Genomic DNA, 13116 nt, shown 5'->3' on the forward strand with positions numbered 1-13116 from the left:
CAGGCCTCCAGCAGCCTCCCCCCAAACCACTTTCTCCTCCTGCTCAGCTGCCACCTCCTGCCTGCCAGGCTCTGCCCCTTGCCCCTTGGCCTGGCCCTGGGCACCACTCAGCAGAGCCTGGCCCCAGCCTCTTGCCCCCCACAGCTCCTTCAGCTCTTGCTGAGCATTGCTCAGCTCCCCTCTGGGGCTGCTCTGCTGCAGGCTCTCAGCCCCAGGGCTCTCAGCCTTTGCTGCTCCCAGAGCTGCTCCAGGCCCCTCAGCAGCTCTGCAGCCTCCCCTGGGCTCTCCCCAGCAGCTCTCTGTCCCTCTGGGACTGGGGAGCCCAGAGCTGGCCCCAGCACTGCAGCTGTGTGCAGAGCAGAGGGGCAGGAGAGCCTCCCCTGCCCTGCTGGCCACACTCTTCTCCATGCCCCCCAGGACACCTTTGGCCTCCTTGGCCCCCAGGGCACTCTGCTGGCTCCTGGGCACCTTGCTGTCCCCCAGCACTCCCAGCTCCTCTCCTTGGAGCTGCTCCCCAGCAGGTCCCCCCTGAGCTGTGCAGGGAGTTCCTCAAGAGGGCCAGAAGCCTGCTCTTGTCCTAGCTGAGCTCCCTGAGGTTCTCCTCTGTGGCACACAACACAGGAGCAGGACTCTGGGCACTGGACTGAACCTCCTCCCAGAGCCAAGGGAGGTGGCAGGAGGCAGCAGAGCTGCAGTGCTGCAGCAGAGCTGCAGTGCTGCAGCAGAGCAGGGGCAGCCTGCTGAGTGCTGGTGTCTCCTGCAGGTACCACAGGCTGAGTGAGCTGGTGGAGCATCTCTTCCCCCTGCTCAGCAAGGAGCAGAGCTCTGCCTTCCCCTGCCCCGAGTTCAGCTCCTTCTGCTACTGGAGGAAGCCTCTCCCTGCCCTCAGCTTGGAGGACCTGGCCTGAAGCTGCTTCTCAGCCCCAGCTGCTGGAGCTCCATGCAGAATGCTGTCAGCACAGCAGCTGCTTTGTCTCCTAGCCCCAGGAGTCCTGCTGGTGCTGAGCCACCTCTGGTGGCCGTGGGCTGGCTGCTCCACGTCCCTGCTGCGAGGCGCTGGAGCTGGGGCTGGCACCCTGGGGGTGAGCTCTGCATTGCCTGCAGGCACCCTGGGGCTGTGCCCTGCAGCAGAACCTGAGCCAAAGGCACTTGGAAGCTGCCAGCTGAGGCCACTTCTGGGACTGGAGGCCCTGGGCCGGGGGCGCCAGGGGCACCACAAGCCACGGCCAGGCTGCCCCTGGGGGGCTCTGCCCTGTGCAGGGCTCCAGCTGGGAGGGCTCTGCAGCCACCCAGCCCCTGCCCCACTGCACAGAGGAGCTCTGGCACGGGCACAGGGCTGTGCTGGCACCCCAGGGGCCAGGAGCATGGCTGGTGGCCTGCCCCTCAGCTGGGGAAGGGTCTGCAGGGCCCTGGGCAGCAGCCCTTGGGCCCAGCTCCCACAGGGGAGAAGCTGTGGCTGCTGCTTCCTTCCTCCCCCTCTTCTTTCTCTCCTTTTCCCTTTCTCCTCTCTTTTCCCTCCCCCCTCTTTCTGTCCTTCTGCCCTGTTTCTTTAGTCCTCTTTTCCTTTTCCTCCCCCCTTCCCCCCTGTTCTCCCCACGTCCCCCAGGGAGGCTGCCAGGGGCTGGGGTCGTCAGTGCCAGTGAGCTGTGGAGCCCAGCCTGGCCCCCAGCTGCCTCCCTGCCCCTGCTGGGCAGAGTGAAGCTGTGCTGAGCCCCAGGGGAGGCTGGGGCACGTCTGCAGCACCCCCAGCGTGCAGGGCACACGGCCACAGGTTGGGTGGGGCCCAGGAGGGCGGCAGAGCTCTCCTCACCCCTTGGCTTTGTTTCTGTCTGGTGGAGCTGGGGGCTGCTGGGGCAGCCCAGGCCCCCTGGGGTGGTCAGAGCTGTGAGCACAGCAGAGGCTGGGCCACCCCAGGTGGGTGCCCACCCAGGGGCAGTTGCAATGTTTGTGATGTTCAGAACAGCCTGCTCACAATAAACAGACTTCAACCCAGCCTGCTCTGCTCTGACTGCTCTGCTCCTCCCTGGGAGCCCTGCTGCTGGGGCTGGGAATGGGGCTGCAGAGCTGAGAATGGGGCTGCTGGGGCTGGGAATGGGGCTGCAGAGCTGGGAATGGGGCTGCTGAGCTGGGAATGGGGCTGCAGAGCTGGGAATGGGGCTGCTGGGGCTGGGAATGGGGCTGCTGAGCTGGGAATGGGGCTGCTGGGGCTGGGAATGGGGCTGCTGGGGCTGGGAATGGGGCTGCTGCCCTGGGAATGGGGCTGCTGAGCTGGGAATGGGGCTGCTGGGGCTGGGAATGGGGCTGCTGGGGCTGGGAGTGGGGCTGCTGGGGCTGGGAATGGGGCTGCTGAGCTGGGAATGGGGCTGCTGCCCTGGGAATGGGGCTGCTGAGCTGGGAATGGGGCTGCTGCCCTGGGAATGGGGCTGCTGAGCTGGGAATGGGGCTGCTGAGCTGGGAATGGGGCTGCTGAGCTGGGAATGGGGCTGCTGGGGCTGGGAGTGGGGCTGCTGCCCTGGGAGTGGGGCTGCTGCCCTGGGAATGGGGCTGCTGAGCTGGGAATGGGGCTGCTGAGCTGGGAATGGGGCTGCTGGGGCTGGGAGTGGGGCTGCTGGGGCTGGGAATGGGGCTGCAGAGCTGGGAATGGGGCTGCTGGGGCTGGGAATGGGGCTGCTGAGCTGGGAATGGGGCTGCTGGGGCTGGGAGTGGGGCTGCTGCCCTGGGAATGGGGCTGCTGGGGCTGGGAGTGGGGCTGCAGAGCTGGGAGTGGGGCTGCTGCCCTGGGAATGGGGCTGCTGGGGCTGGGAATGGGGCTGCAGAGCTGGGAGTGGGGCTGCTGGGGCTGGGAATGGGGCTGCAGAGCTGGGAATGGGGCTGCTGGGGCTGGGAATGGGGCTGCTGAGCTGGGAATGGGGCTGCTGGGGCTGGGAATGGGGCTGCAGAGCTGGGAATGGGGCTGCTGGGGCTGGGAATGGGGCTGCAGAGCTGGGAATGGGGCTGCTGGGGCTGGGAATGGGGCTGCTGAGCTGGGAATGGGGCTGCAGAGCTGGGAATGGGGCTGCTGCCCTGGGAATGGGGCTGCTGAGCTGGGAATGGGGCTGCTGCCCTGGGAATGGGGCTGCTGAGCTGGGAATGGGGCTGCAGAGCTGGGAATGGGGCTGCTGAGCTGGGAATGGGGCTGCTGCCCTGGGAATGGGGCTGCTGAGCTGGGAATGGGGCTGCAGAGCTGGGAATGGGGCTGCTGGGGCTGGGAATGGGGCTGCTGAGCTGGGAATGGGGCTGCAGAGCTGGGAATGGGGCTGCTGGGGCTGGGAATGGGGCTGCTGCCCTGGGAATGGGGCTGCTGGGGCTGCTGGGGCTGCTGGGGCTGGGAATGGGGCTGCTGGGGCTGGGATCCAGCAACCGGGCTGGGATCCAGCACCAGGCTGGGGAGGGGGCTGCAGAACAGGGCTGGGGAGGAGCAGCTGAGGGACCTGGGGGTCTGGAGGAGGCTGAGGGAGACCTCCTTGCTCTCTACAGCTCCCTGAGAGGAGGCTGCAGCCAGGGGGGTTGGGCTCTGCTCCCAAGGAGCAAATGGTAGGATGAGAAGTGGCCTCACTGTGCCCAGCTGAGCTGGGGCAGGGGGGAGCTGCTGGGGCTGCTTGAGCCAGGTGAAGAGGGAGGTGCTGAGCTCTCCCTCAGACCCAGTGAGGGAACCCCTGGGAAGAGCTCCCTGAGAGGCAGGGTCAGAAGGGACCCTGGAGATGCTCCAGCCCTGCCAGAGCAGGAGCAGCCAGGGCAGCTGACAGCACACACCCAGCTGGGGCTGGAAGCTCTCCAGGCAGAGCCTCCTGGGCAGCCTTCAGAAGTTCCTCCTCCTGTCTCGGTGGAGCTGTGGCCACCAGGGGAGGCTCAGGCTGGGCACTAGAGAACACTTCCTTACCTAGAGGGGGCTCAGCCTGTGGAACTGGCTCCCTGGAGGTGGCTGATGTCCCCGAGGCCACCAGGGGCCAGGAGGTGGTTGGGCAGTGCCCTCACAACCCCCTTAGCCTTCTGGTCGGCCCAGAGGTGAGCTCTGGGGGTCCCTCCCCACTGAGGCAGCCTGCTCTGCTCCAGACCACTCAGGGCTCTCCATGAGCAGCTGGAGCCACCCTGGGTGTGCCTCAGAGCCTGCACAGCAGCAGGGAACACCACATGAAGGGGGGCATGGGGCTGTGGGAGGAGAGGCCCCCCTTGCAGAGCTGCTGGGAAGCAAGAGCACCAGGCCAGGACTCAGCAGGAGGGCTTTATTCAGACACCTCTGCAGCTGGGGTCCAGCACAGCTCCCTGCCCCTGGCACCCGCGGAGGGGCACTGGGGTTGGCTGAACACCACCAGGGCAGGGCCTTTCCTCACAGGCAGAAGGACAGGAGACAGCCCCAGGCGGTCCTGGGGACAGCCTGACCTCTGTGCAGCCAGCAGTGCCCAGGGCTGGCTGGAGCCATGGCTCTGCTGCCCCCAGTTCTGCTGCACACCAGAGCCTCGCGGGCTGGGGCAGGACTGGAGCTCTCCAGCAGCCAAACCTCGTGGTGGGCCCTCAGGAAGGGAGGCAACCCTGCTGGGAATCTGGGGGCAGCTGGGAGCCCTGGGCCTGCCCTTCCCAGCACCTTCTGGAGCTGCTGAGGGACATTTGTGCTCCTCTGCCTCCCTGGGGCCTCCTCCAGCCCTGACTCTCACCACCTCGGGCCTGGCTGCTTGCTCGGTGCCCAGGGTGCCTGGTGGGAGGCCACAGCCAAGCCCCACAGCCCCTGGGGGGCAGTGGGAGTCTCTCTGCACCCTCTCCCCCCAGCCAGTGGTGGCAGTGAGGTAGTTCTGGGGGGGGCCCTGGGGCCAGCCCTGCCTTGGGTGCTGCTTCGTTGCCTTCCCCACAGCTCCTCCAGGACCCTGCCCAGGGTCCGTGGCTGCCAGCAGCGCTCTGCAGCCGTCCTGCTGCCCATGAGGGCACGGAGCTGTCGCCCCGGGGCTGCTGCGCTGCCGGCTCCGACCCCGGCACAGCCCCGGGCTGGGGCTGCCTGAGCAGCGCCACCTCCTGGCCACAGCGGGGCGGAGCAGCTCGGTCCGGGCCTCGTCCCCTGCAGGCGCTCACAGCACGCTGGGGGCTGGGAGGGACCCCCGGGGGCCCAGCCCCCGCTGCGGCCAGCAGGGCGATGCTCGGCGGGAGGCAGCGCGGTGCCCCCGGCCCGGGAGGCTCTCCTGGGTACCAGCTCTGCCTCCTCGCTCAGCCCTGGGCCTTCCAGCGCTGCTGTCCCCTCCTCCTGCTGCTGCTCACTGCAGAGGCTCACTGCTTCCTCCATGGCTTAAGGGGGCTCTCGTTTCTTCCGTGCTGGAGCCTCCTCCAGCTGCTGCTCCAGCCTGAGCCTGGCTTTGGGGCCAGGCGCTGCAGCACTGTGCTCTTCACCTCATCAGCTCTGTGAGCCCTCCCTCAGCAGGGCAGCCTGGGCCTCCTGTCCTGCTCACAGCCCAAAGGGCAGTGCAGGCTCCATGTCCCTCCAGAGGCAGAAGGTCCTTGTCCTGAGTGCCAGCTTTGGTCACCACACCGCTGGAGCTGGGGGACAAAGTCCTCAGCCCCTGCTGGGGGACAGCTTCAGGAGTGCTGCAAGGTCTCCAGGCATCAGAGCAGCAGCTCCTGGGGACGAGGAGGAGGTGCTGGTGGAAGGCCACATCCCACTGCAGACCTGGGCTCTGGAGGGAGAACTCTGCAGGGTTAAAGTCCTCCAGCTCCAGCCCCCAGCACTCACTGCTGAGCCCTGGAAGCCTCTCACTCGGAGGGGAAAGGGCAGCAGGGGAAGGGTTGTGCTGCCAGGGAGGTGTCCCTGTGCTCTGCTGGACTCCATGAGTCATCCCCAGGCCAGGCAGCAAGGCCTGACAGTCTGCAGTGAGTCACAGCTGGCTGGGGCCAAGGCCTGCTCCTGAGGGGGGAGAGAGCCTGAGGGCTGCTCTCCAGCTGTGGGGCAGGAGGGGAGATCGTGGCTGCAAGCAAGGTGGGGGAGGAAAGTGACCTGAGACAGCAGAGAGGAACCCTTCCTGCTGCCTCCTCACTGCTGACACCCAAAGCTGTGGGACCTGAGGCCAGAGAACACCAAGCACCCCCTGAACCCCCTGCCCCATGGGGCCAGGGCAGAGTGCAGGGACAATGAGCTGGGCTGGCCACCCTCACCCTGCTGGGAAGGGCTCCTGTGCCTCCCTGGCCTCAGCTGCTCCAGAGCCAGCTCCTGGCTTCTGCTCAGCAGCAGAACCAGCACCTTCATTCCTGGGGTCAGGTGCCATAAGACACCCCCCAGCCCCCTCAAAGCCAGCTGGGTTTGGCTGCATGAGGAACAGCCAGCAGGGCAGGGGAGGCTCTCCTGCCCCTCTGCTCTGCCCTGCTGGGGCCAGAGCTGAGCTCCCCAGGCACACAGGGACAGGGAACTGCTGGGCAGAGCCCAGGGGAGGCTGCAGAGCTGCTGAGGGGCCTGGAGCAGCTCTGGCAGCAGCAAAGGCTGAGAGCCCTGGGGCTGAGAGCCTGCAGCAGAGCAGCCCCAGAGGGCAGCTGAGCAATGCTCAGCAAGAGCTGAAGGAGCTGTGGGGGGCAAGAGGCTGGGGCCAGGCTCTGCTGAGTGGTGCCCAGCAACAAGGGGCAAGGGGCACAGGCTGGCAGCCAGGAGGTGGCAGCTGAGCAGGAGGAGTTTGCTGGTGCGGAGAGCTTCCAACCCTCCCTGGGCACTGTGCTGCTGGGCAGGGTGCTGGGGGGGCCCTGCTGGAGCAGGGCTGGGCTGGGGCAGCTCCAGAGCTCCCTTCCCATCCCCCTGTGCTGGGGTTCTGGGCTAAAGCTCCACTGGCCCTTTCCTTCCTCTGCTCCCAGTGCCACCCAAGCTGCCTCAGGTTCCTCTGGGCCCAGCTCTTTCTGCTGCTTCTCTCTGAAGCTGCTGAGCTTCCTGGAGCTGCTGCTTTGCTGTGGGCCAGCCCCAGATCACCTCCTGGAAACAGGGAGTGAGTAGGGAGTGTCCCTTCCACAACAGAGCCACCGAGGCCCAAGTCTCCATGTGCCCTCCTCAGGGGGGCAGGGCTGCAGCCAGCACCCCTGGCCTCCAGCTGCTGTGGCCTGGAGGAGAAGGCACTGCCCAGCCCTGCAGGCAGCAGGGGCAGGCTGCTCAGCAGCTCAAGGTCCAGCAGCTGCAGCAGCCAGCTGGGGTCCTGCCCTCTGCAGTGCATGGCTGGGGCGTTTCCAGCCAGCAAAGCCCTCACCAGGCCACCACCAGCACATCCCTCCTGTCACCCCAGTGAGGAAGGGCTCCCTGAGCAGTGACCGCTGCTGGCTCAGCTGGCTGAAGGGAGCTGCTGCAGCCCAAGGGGCAGAGCCTGACAGCCAAGCCTCACACAAAGCACAGCAGCAGGAGCCCGACTGCAAGGGCCTGGTGCAGAGCCTGGAGTCAAGAGTGGGTTGGGCTGGCAAAGTCCTCCAAGCTCACCCACTCCAACCATCCTCTATCTCTGCCCAGGCTGGGGCTGCCCCATGGCCCTCAGCACAACAGCTCTGCCTCTGGGGAGCACCTCCAGGGGTGGGGATTCAGCCTCCTGCCTGGGCAGCCTGGGACAGGCCTGGAGAACCCTTTCAGGGCAGAACTTTCTTCTGATGTCCAACCTAAAGCTGCCCCAGATCCCCTCTGGGGCTGCCCTTCTCCAGGCCATTTCCTTCCTCTTGTCCTGTCCCTTGTTCCTCGGGAGCACAGCCCAGCCCCCCCCGGCTCCAGCCTGCTTCCATGGAGCTGCAGAGAGCAATGAGCTCTCCCCTCAGCCTCCTCCAGGCTGAGCACCCCCAGCTCCCCCAGCTGCTCCTCTCAGCCCTGCTCTCCAGACCCTTCCCCAGCCTTGCTGCCCTCCTCCATTGCCACGTCCTCCAGCCCAGAGGTGACAGCAATGGCCAAGGAGACGCTCTTCCTCCATCATCACTTTACCCCTGCTTTGCTCTCCACAGAGGCCCAAAGCTTCCTGGGGGATGCAGATTCCCCAGCAGCACCAGGAGCAGCTGAGATGTTTTCAGCCTTCTCCAGATCTCCCTTTTCCTACCCAAGCTCAGACAATTCAACCTCCTCCGCCCCGTGTGACTCACGTCAAGCCCCAGGAGCAGCCCGGGGCTCCGGGAGGCGCTCTGCAGGCTGCAGCGGCAGCGGCAGCGGCAGGCAGTGCGGGCAGAGGAGCTCCGCAGGCAGGTGTGAGCGGAGTCCCCCTGCAGCCTGCGCACATCCGCGCTCCGGGTCGGGTCCGCGCCTGCCGCCGCCTCCCCCGGGCGCCGGCGGGCAGGGGTGCCTAGGGGCGCGGCGGGGCCGGGTAGAGCAGCGCGGCGCTGAAGGTGCAGTAGACGTCGTCGCTGCCGCCGTAGGCCAGGCTGCCGCCGGTCAGCACCACGCCGACCTCCTCGCCCGCCCGCAGCCGCAGCACCAGCTGGAAGGCGCCGGGGCCGCCGCAGGCGCGGGGCGCGGGGGGCGCGCGGCGCTGCTCGGGCAGCTCGCGGCGGTAGCCGTCGGTGCGCAGCTGCGCCACGCTGCGGTTGGACACCGACAGCACAGCCTCCACGAACGCGCCGCGCTCCGGCGCCAGCACCGCCGTCAGCAGGTAGCGGCCGTCCAGCGGGCAGGTGAAGATGCCTGCGGGGAGACACAGCCTGAGCCCCGCGCCCGCGGCGCCCACCGCCCGCGCACCGCCCTCTGAGCTGCCCCAGCCCAGCCCCTGCTCCAGCAGGGCCCCCCCAGCACCCTGCCCAGCAGCACAGTGCCCAGGGGGGGTTGGAAGCTCTCCACACCAGCAGACTCCACAACCTCTCTGGGCAGCCTGCTCCAGGCCTCCAGCAGCCTCCCCCCAAACCACTTTCTCCTCCTGCTCAGCTGCCACCTCCTGCCTGCCAGGCTCTGCCCCTTGCCCCTTGGCCTGGTCCTGGGCACCACTCAGCAGAGCCTGGCCCCAGCCTCTTGCCCCCCACAGCTCCTTCAGCTCTTGCTGAGCATTGCTCAGCTCCCCTCTGGGGCTGCTCTGCTGCAGGCTCTCAGCCCCAGGGCTCTCAGCCTTGGCTGCTCCCAGAGGTGCTCCAGGCCCCTCAGCAGCTATGCAGCCTCCCCTGGGCTCTCTCCAGCAGCTCTCTGTGTCTTTGGGACTGGGGAGCACAGAGCTGGCCCCAGCAGTGCAGCTGTGGCCCCAGCAGGGCAGAGCAGAGGGGCAGGAGAGCCTCCCTTGCCCCGCTGGCCCCTTGCAGCGCCCCGCTGGCCCCTTGCAGCGCCCCGCTGGCCCCGAGCTGTGCCCCGCTGGCCCCGAGCTGGCCCCTTGCAGCTGCCCCGCGGGTCCCCACCTGTCTGCGGGTCGTAGGCGCCGCCGTCGTTGAGCAGCACTTTGTTGAAGGGCACCACGCCGGCGTCGCTGCGGAACGGCCTCTGCGTCAGCCCCGCCGAGAAGGACACCAGGGAGGCTGCGGCTGCGGCGGGGGGCTGCGGGGGACAGCAGCGGTCAGGGGGCTGGGGGGCAGCGCCGTCTCCCCCCGGGTGCTTCCCACCCCCTGCCTCGGGTCCTGCGCAAGGACTTACCCCGTGGCTGAGGGACATCGGCGGCTGGCCCCGGCCCCGGGTGTCTCACCAGGACACCTGCTGAGCACCACAAGGTCCCCCCTTGGCCACAGCCCCCAGGTGCCGGCAGGGGAAGTGCCACCACCCCTCAGCTCCTCATCGCTCCTGACAGCTGAGAGGCTGCCCTGGGATGTGCAGCTCGGGGCCCCTCACTCCGAGAAGGACAATGGGGGGGGGACAGGGACAGAGGAGGGCAGCAAGGCTGGGGAAGGGTCTGGAGAGCAGGGCTGGGGAGGAGCAGCTGGGGGAGCTGGGGGTGCTCAGCCTGGAGGAGACTGAGGGGAGACCTCATTGCTCTCTGCAGCTCCATGGAAGGAGGCTGGAGCCGGGGGGGGGCTGGGCTGTGCTCCCGAGGAACAAGGGACAGGACAAGAAACAACGGCCTCAGGTTGCCCCAGGGGAGGTTTGGGTTGGACATCAGAAGAAAGTTCTTGATTAAAAGGGTTCTCCAGGCCTGTCCCAGGCTGCCCAGGCAGGAGGCTGAATCCCCACCCCTGGAGGTGTTCCCCAGAGGCAGAGCTGTGGTGCTGAGGGCCATGGGGCAGCCCCAGCCTGGGCAGATAAGGGAACAGTTGGGCTGGGAGAGCTTGGAGGTCTTTTCCAGCCCACTCTGTGCTGCTGTCTCCACTCCCCATCACTATCACAGCACCCACAGGAGAGCTCGAGGTCTGCAGCTCCTCCCAGCCCTCCTGGTGACATCAGGAAGCTGTCCCCAGCTTGGATCCCAGACCTGCCCTGCTGGAGGGGGGTGGAAATTGAAGCAGAGACTCACAGAATCCTTAAGGCTGGAAGAGACCTTGAAGAGGCCTTAGGCCAGCAGTGCCAGCTCACCACTAACCCATGGCCCTCAGCACCCCATCTCCAGGCCCCTGGGAGCCCTCCAGAGCATGCATGGCAGCAGCACATGGCACACATCAACACCTCCAAGCAGCAGTGCAGCCAGGACAGCCACCCTGGGGCTTCCCTCTGCCTATGGCCCTCCTCTTCTGGGGACCTCTTCACTCCCTTGTGTCCTCTGCTCAGCAGCCCAGACCCTTGGGTGCTCTACAGCAGCTCTCTGCTAGCTCACTTGGACAGCTCAGAGCCCTTTGTACCCTCCTCAGCCTGACTTCACAGAGTTCCCCAGGTTGGGACACACCTCAGAGATCACTGAGTCCACCCTAATGTCCAACACCTCCTGACAACCAAACCATGGCAAACATTTCCTCATGTCCTGTCAGTTGTTCCTGGGAAGGTGGAACCAATCCCACATGGCTCCAGCCTCCTCCCAGGGAGCTGCAGAGAGCAATGAGGTCTCCCCTCAGCCTCCTACTCTCCAGGCTCAACCCCCCTCAGCTCCCCCTCCCCAGCCCTGCTCTCCAGACCCTTCCCCAGCTCTGTTGCCCTTCTCTGGCCCTGCTCCAGCCCTCAATGTCCTCCTTGCAGTGAGGAGCCCAGAGCTGAGCCCAGCACTCAGGCTGTGGCCTCCCCAGTGCCCAGCCCAGGGGCACCATCCCTGCCCTGCCCCTGCTGCCCACACCACTGCAGCTCCAGGCCAGGCTGCTGGTGGCCTTCCTGCCCCATGGATCGCTCTGCAGAGCCTCCTCCCCTCCGGCAGACCAGCACAGCCACCCAGCTTGGTGCCACCTGCAGCCTGGCTGGGGGTGCCTGGATCCCCTCACCAGCTCACTGATAAGGACATTAAGGAGAAGTGGCCCTCAGATCTGTCAGGTTGCCCTTGATGCTCAGCTGCTGAAGACCATCCCCCTGGCCTCCCCATGGCACCTTCAGAGGGCCTGGAATGAACATGGAGAAGCTGTGCAAAGGCTTTCCAGGCACCAGCTGCCTCACCTGGCGAGTCTGTGGCAGGTGCAGAAGCCTTTGGGTATCCTGCAAAGGAAGAGCAGCTTGTGAGACACAGAGCATGGCACACAGCATGGCAGAAGGTCTCTGCAGCCCTCAGGAGCATCCCTGGCTGCCCACCAGCAGCCTACCAAAACAGCCTCCACACAACAGCCTCTGTGGAGTGCTTGGTGGGCACTGAAAGTGGAGTGGAGCCAAAGCCTGGCTCTAGTGGCTGCAGCCATGGTGAGGACACCACAGCAGCTTCTCTAGAGCCAAGGGCTGGGGTGGCCACCAGGGCTTTCACAGCAGCCCTGGAGACCTCATGCTCTGTGCAGCCTTGGCAGAGGCACCACAGCTGGCACTGGAGGTGTTGCCACTCCTGTAGCCACTCACAGCAGCTCAGCATGGGGGGGAGGGTGGGAAGGGACCTCTGGAGGTGATCTGGGGCTGGCCCACAGCAAAGCAGCAGCTCCAGGAAGCTCAGCAGCTTCAGAGAGAAGCAGCAGAAAGAGCTGGGCCCAGAGGGACCTGAGGCAGCTTGGGTGGCACTGGGAGCAGAGGAAGGAAAGGGCCAGTGGAGCTTTAGCCCAGAACCCCAGCACGGGGGCGTGGGAAGGGAGCTCTGGAGCTGCCCCAGCCCAGCCCTGCTCCAGCAGGGCCCCCCCAGCACCCTGCCCAGCAGCACAGTGCCCAGGGAGGGTTGGAAGCTCTCCACACCAGCAGACTCCTCCTGCTCAGCTGCCACCTCCTGGCTGCCAGCCTGTGCCCCTTGCCCCTTGTTGCTGGGCACCACTCAGCAGAACCTGGCCCCAGCCTCTTGCCCCCCACAGCTCCTTCAGCCCTTGCTGAGCATTGCTCGGATCTGGGGCTGCTCTTCCCCAGGCTGCACAGCCCCAGGGCTCTCTCCCCGAGGTCTCTCAGCCCCGCCAGGAGCCCACTCCCAAGGGGCACAGCTGCCCTGGGCAGCCATGCCAGGCGTCAGCGCCCCCAGCGGCAGGGGGCAGCGCCCCAGGCGGGGGCAGGGGGTGTCTCACCTGGGGCCCCCGGCGTAGCCCTCGGCGCTGGGCACGGCGCTGTGCCCTGCCTGCCCGTCGGCGCTGCGCAGCCGCCCGCGCCCTGCCATCAGCAGCGTGCCCGGGGGCCCCGCCTCGCCCGCCTCCAGGATCACCCCGGGGGTGCCCGGCAGCGGGGGCGCCCCCGCCGAGCCTGGCAGCGCGGGGCGAGGCAGGGGCCCGGGCGGGGGGGGCCGCAGCGGCGTCCTGTGCCAGGGGGGCTGCGTCCTCGGCCGCGACGGCAGCAGCGGGGTGCCAGGAGGGGGCTGCAGAGGGGGCGGGGGCTGCTGCGGCACTTCTGAGCGCCCTGCAGAGGGTGGGAGAAGAGAAGAGTTGCAGGGTGAGTGGTGCCGAGCAGGAGATGCCAGGGGGCTGGGGGTCAGAACAAGCTCAGGATGCCAGAGGGCCCCAGCCTTGCCCCTGGAGCGCTGGGAAAGCTCCATCCCAAGCTAGCAGCACTGTGGATCCCCTCCTCCCCAGCCTCTGGATCCCTTCAATCCCAGCCTGTGGATCCCCTCATTCCCAGCCTGTGGATCCCCTCCTTCCCAGCCTCTGGATCCCTTCATTCCCAGCCTCTGGATCCAGTCCTCCCCAGCCTCTGGATCCCTTCATTCCCAGCCTCTGGATCCCCTCCTT

At 66.9% G+C, this 13116-nt stretch overlaps 2 protein-coding genes across 10 annotated transcripts in view; one reads left to right on the top strand and one right to left on the bottom strand.

The window, feature by feature from the left end:
• Window positions 1–1992, top strand: part of LPIN2 (lipin 2) — a 42102-nt gene extending 40110 nt beyond the window's left edge. For all 9 annotated transcript variants that reach the window (XM_068166909.1, XM_068166908.1, XM_068166910.1 and 6 more), the window contains one exon: window positions 764–1992. In XM_068166909.1, coding sequence (XP_068023010.1) covers window positions 764–908 — 145 coding nt within the window. In that variant the 3' untranslated portion in view covers window positions 909–1992. The remainder of the gene's footprint in view (window positions 1–763) is intronic.
• A 2263-nt stretch (window positions 1993–4255) lies between these two features.
• Window positions 4256–13116, bottom strand: part of EMILIN2 (elastin microfibril interfacer 2) — a 30744-nt gene continuing 21883 nt past the window's right edge. Inside the window, 4 exon segments of the mRNA XM_068166918.1 lie at window positions 4256–8638; window positions 9334–9549; window positions 11435–11490; window positions 12463–12787. Coding sequence (XP_068023019.1) covers window positions 8301–8638; window positions 9334–9549; window positions 11435–11490; window positions 12463–12787 — 935 coding nt within the window. The 3' untranslated portion in view covers window positions 4256–8300.

The sequence above is a fragment of the Melanerpes formicivorus genome, unplaced genomic scaffold, assembly GCF_026170545.1.
Source record: "Melanerpes formicivorus ecotype bairdi unplaced genomic scaffold, bMelFor1.0.p_v2 SCAF_111, whole genome shotgun sequence".
Taxonomy (NCBI): Eukaryota; Metazoa; Chordata; class Aves; order Piciformes; family Picidae; genus Melanerpes; species Melanerpes formicivorus.